The 12,082-nt window shown below is 35.4% G+C and overlaps 1 protein-coding gene across 24 annotated transcripts in view; it reads right to left on the bottom strand.

The window, feature by feature from the left end:
- RAD51B (RAD51 paralog B) overlaps positions 1-12,082 on the bottom strand; it is a 638,238-nt gene that overhangs the window by 394,687 nt on the left and 231,469 nt on the right. For 10 of the 24 annotated variants that reach the window (XR_011504641.1, XR_011504640.1, XR_011504639.1 and 7 more), the window contains exon 9: positions 3,272-3,413. The exons of the other annotated variants lie outside the window; for them this stretch is intronic. Coding sequence is in view for 5 of the 10 variants with exons in the window: in XM_044773838.2 (XP_044629773.1) it covers positions 3,272-3,413 (142 nt within the window). In the remaining 5 variants the exon portion in view is untranslated. The remainder of the gene's footprint in view (positions 1-3,271; positions 3,414-12,082) is intronic. 24 annotated transcript variants of the gene reach the window in all.

Here is a 12,082-nt window from a genome sequence, read left to right as displayed (position 1 = left end):
AGGTCTCCTGCAGCTAAATCATTGTGTGGCTTTCTCAATCACAGTGCATTCCTCCAGAAGCCAGACCAGAGCCCTTGATATTAAAAGAAAGATAGAAAGTAGTAAATAATACTGCAAGTGGCTTAGTTTATAAAATACCTTACAAAAAGTGGAAAAGACTAGATACTTTTCCATCTCTAAGAAGTTACCTCAGGAGTAAAGAAAAATTTATTTCAATGACATATTAACTTTAAAAATTAGAGGGTTACCAAAACTAGGTTAAGCGTTTAAATTAAAATTATTCAATGCTGCTTAAGATAAGGGAATAACTTATTAAGAACTATGTATGTAATACCAAGTTTATTTCATGTGAGAATAGAGATCCAGAGCAGGATCTCTAAACCCTTTCTTAATAAAACCTGCACTTCTATCAGATTCAACCTGAAAGTTACAGAAAATTTGATTGCTGACAAACTTTACTCTTGTGATCTAATTGATTTCGCCTCACGTTACCTTTTCTGAAAGTCTTTTTCTCTAGGTAAGAATCTAAAATGGAGATAGGGAAACAAATAGGATTAAGCTTCTAAAAGAATGAAGCTTAATCTTTTAAACGAAGAATCTGGGAACAACCAACACCAGACCTATATTCTAGCTTGTAAATACCACTATCTTCACAAGGTTTCAACATCTCTCTTAAAAACCATTTGGTCCCAGTGATTCTTCCCAAGCAGTAGAAAAAACTTTCACTTTAAAGTTTAGATAAAGAATTTGTATAGGTTTTTCTAATTCGGTCATACATTCATTTTACATTCAATTCAGTAGATGTGTACTGATCATCCACCATACTCTCCAGGCTCTACGCTAGGAACCCGGAGATAAGAGCAAGGCTCCTGCACTTCAGGAGCTGACACTCCTCGGGAGGCAGGCTAAGTAACAGGCAACTCTATCAGTAGATACAAGGAAAACTCAAATCCAAGTCTAAATCTGGTTACAGATCAGAGAAAATCAATTCTATTTAACAATCAATTCTATTTAAGCGTCTAAGAGACGATAGATTACCATCTCTGGGTTTTAAAGTAAGAATTAAAAGCAACATATCCTTCCTGTCATGATGATATGAACATAAGCCAAATACTTCTTTGGTACTTATGGTACTTCTTTGGTACTTTATCAGGGCTAAAAAGCACTAAAGCATGTATATGTACCGTCATGTGCAATTGTTATTTATTCCTTACTATTATTATGCAGTACAGCTAACTTTGGAGAATGGGTCCCTATCCTTTCTATTCACATAACTCAAGGCCACCGTTCACTGAATAAGTCCAACATTCATTCAGTAGAAATTTAATGAGTACTCTCTGTGTCCCCAGCCCTATGGTAGGCCCTGGGGAAATACAGACAGAGGGCATAGTCACGTCCCTATGGAATCTGCAGTCTAATAGAAGAAATAGCTATATAAACAAGTCAACGGAATAGTGTGTGAATAGTGCTTTAAGAGCACATAATCCTAGTAGAGATGAGGGAGTGAACAGACCTTCTTAGTGGAGGAAACCAAGTGGGCTGGAGTGGCTTCTTGATCTACGGCTACATTCAAGGGTCTCATGTGGCGGTTGGGGAATATAAAATGAATAAGACAAAATCCCTACCTTGATTTCAATGGTGGATCACGACACAAATGAAAAAATATAATTCAAGGAAGATTGAGATATGAGATAAGTGCTTTTATGGAAGTGGAAAGTGCTTTGGAAAAGCAGAGCAGGGCAGACCACTTTCCCTTCACAAGAACATTGAAAACAGCTTCATAGAGGCAGTGGTATCTGAGTTGGCTCATTGGCTTCTACTCTAGAAGGTTCTATTTATACCATCAGACATAAATGATTTCAGTTCTGAAGAGGTGCTTTTAGACTTTCTCTTACTTATTTTAAAGTCTTTATAGAGAACCTGAAATAAGCAAATAGATTTTCTGCAGAAAGAACCCACCCAAACACCTTGACATTTTCATTCCACTTATTTTATACACGGTTATCTTTTATGTCTGGGAAAGTAGACTAGGAAATGGTTGAAATACCCAAGGGCCTCCAAACATGTATGTTGGAAAGTGTACCTAATTTCCAAAAAAGGTCGAATTACAGAAGAATCCATTTTGATTGGAAAACAAGCTGTTCACTTCTAGGTGTGGAACAGATGCTGCAGTTTAGGCACAAAGGAAGTAAAAAGTACCTCTCCTGTCACAGGAGTCCTTGCACAGCCTCTTCTTCAGTCCCACAGCAACCCCACATTGATCAGAGGTGTCACAATGTAAAACCCATTGGAGGCGGGGCAGAGATATAGTTTCATATAGTCGTTCAAAGGAGTAGAACACTTCTGACTACTGCTTCTAATCTTTGCTGACAGTAATTTAGGACTAGAATTGCTCCCCCCAAAAAATATTATGCACTAAAAACAGAACCAAGGCAGTGAAAGTGATTGGGAAATTAGGCCACATAAATTAAGAGCTAAGTATGAATATTTAAAAACTGATAAAAAGAATGATTTTTTTTATTACTATGGAAAAAAACACATTATCAACAACCTAAAGAAATTGCATGGCTATAAGACACAGCTGTATATAGTTTATTCTGCATTTGATTATAATTATTGCAGCCAAGTTATTCATGTCAGATCTAGCACTAGAGAAGCCATGAGAAAACACCAAGTTGAATTAGAGCTCATATCAACATAAACATGATAGTCATTACGAAGATCAGGTATGGGCACTTCTTGCTTTGACTTCGTAGGTATCACTTTGGTAACTCCTTTATAGACTTTGTTTTTAAGGGACCTTGATGGCTTATCATATTTATCATACTTCTAAGTGACACCATGAAAATGGGCTTCACTGGAACTACAGCTCTAAGAACAGAGCCCATCATCAAAATTCATGGCAGATTATATGATTTTTAGGACCAGCTGTCTGATCACCCAAAAAGGGATTTACTATAAAAAAAGAAAACCACATCTCTAAGTACCTAAATGGTTACAATATCTTCAGAAATAAGGCACTTTTGTCTTTTCCCAGGAACATCCAGTTCTCTTGGAATCAAACCAACCAAAGTCAAATTGCACAGATTATCCCTACAAACCTGGGTGTATATACGTTAACCAAAGCACTCTGCCACTGCTCACTAACATTGCAGCTCAGCTTGCATGCACTGTACTTTGCACTCACAAAGTTCCAGTTCTACGAGTTATCAGACTAAGTTCACATTTAGAGGAACACAGGGCACTGAGAACTACCCAGGCAGCTACTTACAGATGACTGCGTGTGCTTTTTCCATTGCATCTTTTCTTCCAGCTCTCCTGGAAACAAGCACTGCCACAGCCCCTTGATGAGCCAGCAGAGCCCAGTCATCTGGCAACCATGACTGGTCTCTGGCATCTGAGAAGAACATCAACTAAAGAAAATGAGAGGATAAAAAAAGAAGTGAACACAGACAATTCATTTTTCACCCCCTCAAATTCTGCAGTTCCACTTGCTTGACTCAAAATTAATTTTGCTTTGAATGCTGTGTAAACAAATGCTAGGGCCCTATCCAATTTTCAGACCACTTTGCCATGTGCCTCGTATAGGGCTCAGTAATGTTACTGCTGGCATGGGTGCTCCATAAAGCATATGACTTACTGATGTCATATTTTAAATAAGGATACATTTCTCAACCAATACGACATCATGTGGGAAAATTTAGCTTTGTCATCTGTTTGTCATGAGAGCTTGAGAAAGTTATATAATCCCTTTCAGCTGTACCTTTATCTCATCATTAAAATGAGAGTAAGAAAACCTGTCTTCTTTATTATTATTAACTTGTGAGGCTTATTCATTATTCAAAATGAACAAAAACAGTTTGCAAACTCAGTGACATCAAGGAGTTAGTGCACTGTTTCACCTTAAGAAAAATTCTCATATGGCCTTAAAGAATGGAGAGGTCACACGAAATATCTAAAAATCATACCATCTTGTATACAAAAGTCCCTTTTGTCTAGCTAGAAGTTTGAAGTTACCCAAAGTTTCATTAATCTGCCACTCTGTGAACAAGAAAGGTACCAACATGATTGCTCCTCCATTAGGAATGGAAAAGCTTGAGGTCAAATTGGATGAAACTGCTTACTCAGGGACACCCAGCAGCTCCTTGGCAGGAATGGAAAAACAAGGCTGGACCTGCATTATTGAACAGGATTATCAGTTTACATTCCCTCCATCCATTTAAGGACATTTCCAAACCATGGTCCCAATCTTCATATGTGCTTACCACTCAATGGGCCACCATTAAAAAATTAAATTTCTTTTTAAAAAATGGGGAAAGAGTTCCAGCCCCCAAACATCTATTTGCCAGATGATTTAAATAGGACATCACAGGCCTCTGACTTATGGACCACTTAATCACAGAGCCCAGGGATGTAATGCATCCAAAATGATGCCTCTGCAGAAACAGAGTCAAATCACAGGTTCATCCTTCTAAGGTAGATGAACGAAATTCCACGCAGTTTGCTGGGCATGGAGGTCTTTTCAATAACATCTTGAAATGCAATAACGAATTGATATCATCTCACTTTTAGAAAGACTACTTTATATGGTTAATTTTATTTTTATGAAAACAGACAAAACCTAAACATAACAGAAAATATAAAGGGATTTGCAGCGAAAAGAAAGTCTCTCTTTTCCCTGTTCTCCAGGTACCAATTCCTCTCCCTAGAAACAATCTTATAAAGATAAGCTATGCAAATGTGCATGTGTGTGTAATTTATACAAATGGTAGCATATTAGACATACTGTTCTCATTTTGCTTTCTTTATTTAACAGTGTATTGGATTTTGTTCCATTACCACTGCAGATCTTCCTTATTCTTTTAAAAAATTGCATAGTATATTCCATGGTGTACCATAATATATTTAATCATCCCCTACTGATGGACATTTAAGTTGTTTCCAAGCCTCTGCTATTACAAATAATGATGTGATAACTATGCTTATGTCAGTCATTTTGCTCAAATGAAAGTATAAATGTAGGAAAATTCGTAAGAGTGAAATTGCTTAGTCAAAGGATCCGCACATTTAAATTTAAATGTAAATTGTCCTTTACAGAAGTTGTATCAATTTATCATTCCACCAAAAGTAAAAGACCAACTGATTCCTCAAACCCTTGACAATTCAGTTTTTATCAAACTTCTTTATCTTTGACAATCTGATAGGTAACTAATGCTATTTCTCTTAATCTTTATTATGATTGAAGTTGGACATTTTTTTTAAGTTTAAAACTCATTAAACATAAACATTCAAACTCTGTGATCTGTCTGTCCTTGTCCTTTATCCATTTTTCTACCAGATTGTTGGTCATTGTTTTCTTATTTATAGATGCTCTTTATTCAGTAAAGAAAATAGCCTTAGTCTGTGATATGTGTGAGACATTTTCTCCAGATTCTCATTTGTCATTTGATTTTGCTTTGATGGATTTTTTGTTATGCATAAATTTCATTTTTAAGTATTTAAATTTATAGTTTCTTTCATGGCTTCTGGGTTTTGTATATACTTGAAAAAGATTTTCTCATGCAGAGATTATGTTCAATGGTTTTCCTAATATATAGTCATATTAGCTACAAAGTATGGTTAATGCTCCTCCTTTCCAATTTTTTTACTTGTAATTTATTTTCCTTGCAAGATTGCTTTGGATAGTATCTTTATAACAACATTAAATGATAGTAGGAATAGAGATAATTGTTACTTTAATAAACTTCATGGTAACGCTTTTGGTGTTTCCCTGTTAAGCAAGATGGTGGCCTCTCAAATGAGATCTATACATACATATACATAAACATATGAGAAAAGTATCCTTACATGAAAGACAATATAGTATAGTAGTTAAAAGCATAAGCTCTGAAACTAAATTCTTCTACATATAAACTGTATGGTCTTGAGTAAATAAGTTACTTAACCCCTTTGTGCTTCTGAAGATAATATTATTGCCTCGTAAGGTTTTTGGAAGAATTAGATGAGTTAGAACTCATACAGTGCTTAGAAAAGTGCCTAGAATGCAGTAAGCATTCACACCAGAGATCCTTGTGAACACTGCCAATCCAGGGACATTACCAAACCAGCACTTCTTCCTATCAAATTTTAATCTGCAGGTTTTCAGGCCATACAAGTGGTTTAAATTTTTAGCCCTAAACCCACAAGCCAAATTTTGGTTAGAAATTCTTACATGGGCAGAGATCTTTGTTGCCCAGTGTCTAGAATGGTGCTTGGCACAGAATAGGCACTCAATAAATATTTGTTGAATGAATGAATGGGATATTCCTCCATCTTTTTCTTTTCTTCACCCCCTTTCTTTTCCTGACCCATCCAGAACCATGGCTGAGAAAGGCATGCTTCAGGGTGAATTTTTTCTAGTTTACCCATTAAGGGTATCACCCCTTGGGAGTCTCAGCTATAAGTAAGGGTCCCCCATTTAACCTTTTATCCTGCTTGAGCCCCAGCTTTGTGTCCAATTCCCCCAACTCTGAGTGTGCTGTGTGCCCATTTGAACCCAGGCTCTAATCCACTAAGGATTAGCAGTTGCTCTCAGGGGAAAATCCTCCTGAGTTTTTTTCCTTCTGAGAAATATTATTTTTTCAGTTGTTTCTGGCTTACTTTATCTCCAGCTGAACTATGCTTTAAAAGATAGATTTTAGGGGGCTGGCCTGGTGGCACAGCAGTGAAGTTCACATGTTCCACTTGGCAGCCTGGGATTCACCAGTTCAGATGCCTGGTGTGGACCTACGCACTGCTTAGCAAGCCATGCTGTGGCAGGTGTCCCACATATAAAGTGGAGGAAGATGGGCATGAATGTTAGCTCAGGGCCAATCTTCCTCAGCAAAAGGAGGAGGTTTAGTGGATGTTAGCTAATCTTCCTCAAAAAAAAAAAAAAAGATTTTATATTTTAACCAGAATTTTTAGGTGTAATGTACTCATCCTCTATCATATTGCTAGAAGTAGAATTCATTATAACCATCTGTTTAAAAGTGATATAATATAAACATCAATGTGGAAGAATGGGTTAGAAGAAAGCTAGTATCTCTTAGTTCATGATATTATCTCTTTACCCCATGGAAGTTATAGACATTTCTTTTGTGTGTTCTAAATTAGAACACTTTTTATTATTATTTCATATTAGATTAATAACACTAGCTATAACTTATTGAGTACTACTGTGCACCAGGCATTTTATCTATATTATCTCTAATCATTATAGTAACTTTCCAGACACACTTATTGGCCTTATTTTAAAAGTGAAGACACTGAAAACCAGAGTATTTATGCAACTTTTCCAATGATTCAAAGTAATGAGAAGTTGCAGTAGACATGTTTTATGGCACCTGCCCACCTACCAGCTTCTCAGGGATGTTACTTCCCCCTGACGATGGGTAGCAGCCATGGTTTACCCCACATGATCCTACCGTCATATCCCACCAAGCCCACAAAAGGTACTAACTTGACCTAAGGATCCACAGTTCTTCGGTTGGTCAGAGCCCTCTTACCAACATAAAAGCTGATCTGGGCCAATCAGGTTCTCCCTCTTCTATAAGAACATTGCCAGTGCTGGGTTATCCCTAACAGTCAAAATTTTCCTTTAAAAAGTAAGTGTTAGAAAAACAAAAATCCAGAAGTTCTAAATGGTCAGGGTCTTGAGAACAAGTAGCAAAGGGTTATGTTTCTCAGCCCTCTGCCCCATTTATCTTTGTAAATACAATGTTTCTTATTTAAACAAGAACTACAGCCTAATTGGAAGTGTTGTAGTTAAGGAACAATACAATAACTTCTCCCATAAGATTACTCTACCCCTTACTAAATCTCAATATTTCTAAGACCAGAGGAAACAGGAAAAAGATCCACTATTTGTTTGAAAACTTCTCTGCTTGGAATTGGTTAAATTTAAAGCACTTGTACAGTATCGACACAGTCCCTTATTGTACTAGAAAGAGTCAAAGTGAATTGTAGCACTGCACAAAAATGTACTGACTCTCTTTAATCCTTACTAATTAATTCATTCATTTATTCAATAAACATATATTGGTTGAGCACCTTCTGTGCTCTCAGAACTGTGCTCGGTGCTAGGGATACAGTGGTGAACAAAACAGATTTGGTTCTTACCTTCATGGTATTTCCATTCTAGCAGGAAAAACCAACATCAAACAAATAAATGCAAGAATAATTAATTATAATAGCAAGAAAAAGCTATAAAAGGGAAATAAGATCTCTAATAGAGGGACTAGAAAATGAGGAATTAGCATAAAAAATGAATATTACAGATAAATCTTACTCATTATGGATGCAAAATTCTAAATAAAATATTAGCAAAAAGAATCCAGCAACACCGTGAAAGAATAATCACCATAACCAAACAGGGTTCATACAAGTAATGCTAAGATAGTTCAATATTAAGAAATCTGTTAATATAATTTACCATTTCAGAACACCAAAAGAGAAAAATTATGTTATCACCTCCATACATAATAAAATGCATTTTATAAAATTCACCATCTATTCTTGATTAAAACAATTAAATAATACATATTTGTAATGACTGCTTACTACATTCTAGGCACTTTAATAAGCACTTTATGAGTTCTAACTCATCTAATCCTTCCAAAAACCCTATAAGCCAATAATATTACAATCAGACCACACAAGGTCTAATAGGTATTCTAAGAACAATGGGAAGCCACTCAACGGGTTAAACAGAGGCCTAATGTCATCAGATTTGCATTTTGAAAAGATCACTCTGCCTATAATATGAAGGTACAAGAGCAAATATGGGACAACTAGTTAGGAAGCTGTTCGAGTAGTCCTAGTGATTAACAGAAACACTAGGGCTGCCAAATTAAGAAATTGGGAAATTATTAAGAAATTAAACTTGGGGAGAGCTACAAAGAGTTACTGAATAGAGAGATGATATGTATAAAGAAGTATTTTAAGTGAATTGGAAGAGGGAGGGGAGTTATAGCAAGAGAGACCAGTTAGGAAACTGTTGCAATAGATAAAGCATGAGGTAGTGACAGCTTGAACTAGGGTGATGGCAGAGAAAATGGAAAGGAAGGCAGAGATGCAAGAGACTCTGCACTTCATGAAAAATCTGCAGAGCTCAACATACACCTGCACCATGGTCGTGGATAGGTCTGTGCCTTCACGCACTCACTTCTTTGTGCCCAAACATATCTTACTCTTCTCTTTATTGCAGCAATCAGCACAACTTTGACACATGGTAGGCTCACAACAAATCAATGAAAGAAATAACTGACAAAACAGTGACAGAGAGAGATATTTCTGCAATTATGTTCAGAGCCTACAGCTCTTTCTTCCCTTTTTTGTGGAGGGGAGAAGGTACTTTCTTTTAAGTGTTCTTATTGGGAACTGTAGTTAGAAGAAACTAAGGTGATGTGACAAGTAAATGCAGTGTGGGATCCTGGATTGTATCCTGAAGCAGAAAAAGTATATTAGTGGGGAAAACTGGAGAAATTTAAATAACGTCTGTTGATTAGCAAATACAATTTTGTGGATGTTAATGTCCCAATTTTGATAACTGCACTATGCCCAAGTTCGATGTTAGCATTAGGGGAAGCTGAGTGAAAGATATATGGGAACTCTCTGTACTATATTTGTAACTTTTTTCTAAGTCTAAAATATTTCAAAATTTAGAAATAAATAAATATCTTCATTGATGGCAAATCTTTATTTTTTTAAGAATAGAACTGAATTTGAAAACAAAAAAGAAAAGAAAAATTAGTGTAGAACAAAGTCTGGTGAGAAGGTCAGTAATCTATCTGGGTAATAAATTTCTTTGCAGGGGAGGGGTTGATTAAAAAAATGTGGTGTGACTTTAAGTAAAATATGAGACTGGTTTTCTTTTTACAGTTTATAAATGGCTTCTAAAGGCAATTCAAAAGGAAGAGTTCTAAAAATATTTTTTGTAATGACAGCATCGTTGGATTAGTGTAAAGAGTGGCTCTGTTGAAGAATAGCACTCATTTAAACAGTGTACATTATGGTATACTTATTTTTAAAAATCACTCTTCATTACCTTACGGTCACACCTCAGGGTGTTAAAGCAGTTTCTATGCACTCAGTAAGTGAAAGAAAAGTTAATTGAATGCAAATCATTTATCATGTCTCTGCTTTCTGATGCAAGAGTCTTGAGTTTTTAATCTGTTCTGTTATAGAAGATCTTCTCATTTTACCTTTTTGAGGTTATGAACAAATTTATTACTCTTTAGCAGAAATTTGCTGTTCTTTGGAGGAAAAAGAAAAGTACAAAGAAAAGCAGAGTGACAGAGAGTGAGTGGCCTACAGGCCGTGTGTGGTCAACAATGTCTGTTCTCCCGGGTCATATCTCTTTTGGCCTCACAATGTATTCTATTTAGGTGAATACTGAGCATCCACTGGACATATTCACCAATCTGTTGCTCATGACATCTGCAACACTTTAAGGAGAATTTATAACCTGGGATCTTATCCATCAGTGAATAAGTTCAGATATTCATTCATTAGAATTTGTGTTGGAAGGCCTTTGAGCCACATAACCAAAAAATTTAAAACTATATATGAAATTATATAAATATTTATAAACAATTGCCCAAATAGGCACTGTGCTTAAGTCTATAACAAAACAGAAGCATTTTACTTATTTCTCTAATGAAGCAACAAGGTATAGGATATAGGTTCAAGCCTTAGAATCAATGTCTTAATTTCTCTTCCTTTTTGCCACTTAATTTGCCTATATTTTTCCTGTCTTGCTTATAAAACAGATATAATAACATTGTTACCTTCCAAGGGATTTATGTCAATTAATGAATATGGCTGTAAAACATTTTGCAAACATGAAGTGTTACATAAATACTTACTAATTCCTTGAATGTACTCATTATATTGCACACTTTGAAGCTTAATATTTGCTTATAACTCTACACTTCAGATTTCCCCAAGGAAGAAATTCCAACTTTACTTGCCTGTGGCTTTACAGACATTTCTTTATATAAGCAAAGTCCAATTCAACAGGACATAGAACCAGGAACAAATACAACCAACCAAAAACCAAGCAGTATTCACAGATGCTCTAAGCCTGTGAATGTACAAAATGCGCCCAAGTAACAGTTAAGCACATTCATTCAGCATTTCCAGTAGGGGATTGTAATAGAAATGTAACAACTTACAGAGTTAGATAGTAAAAATTAAAAGCTCACTGTATAATCTCATGACTCTCAAATTCTCTGCTTAAACAGAATCCCATATTTTTTCACTATTCAAAGGGCAGAATCGTATGAAGTCTAAAAGAAAATTTTATATCTGAACATTATATAAAATTGTTATATATTTAAATAATATATAGAGCCTCTCTTGCTCTAGTTTTATAGTTTTCTCAGTGAATCCCTTCAAATCACCACTACTCATGCTCTACTTAGCCAGGATGAAACTATCCTCACTTGAAAACACAGTGTCATACTAAAAATTACTAAGATGATTAAATGATATGGTACATGAAATATTCTGCACAGTTTAACTGTTTTGTAGCAAGCACTCAATAAACACTTACACAATAAGTATACAGTAAGTACAATAAATAGTACTTCCAAAAAATGATGTGTAATTAATAATAATTAACTCTGACAAATCAATTGTGTCCAATAAAAATGATATTATGAAAGGCTTAGAAAATGTCAATACCTCTACTTGTATATTAAACCCATGACACTTAAACACAAGTTAATAAATATTTAGCTCATATCTTGATAATAGTAAACTCATCACAATGAGAGTAACAAGATCAAGAAAACAAATACTCGATATAACAATTTTAAAACATTGATACATTATAAAATACAACACAGAAGCCATCATATATAACTGTACAAATTTAACAACAAAATGCTATGTATATCCCTCAAAAGCTTCAACTGAAAGAATGACTATCACACTAAGATGGTAGATAGGAAAGTAACTGTTATTCAACTATATTACACTCAGAGTGCACAAGTGAAGGAGTAAATTATAGCAGGTCAGCATGCAATCTATATAAATGGGTCGGTATAAAACGAGTGGT

Source organism: Equus asinus, chromosome 7 (assembly GCF_041296235.1).
Source record: "Equus asinus isolate D_3611 breed Donkey chromosome 7, EquAss-T2T_v2, whole genome shotgun sequence".
NCBI classification, from domain to species: Eukaryota; Metazoa; Chordata; class Mammalia; order Perissodactyla; family Equidae; genus Equus; species Equus asinus.
This window is presented reverse-complemented; position numbering and strand designations above follow the sequence as displayed.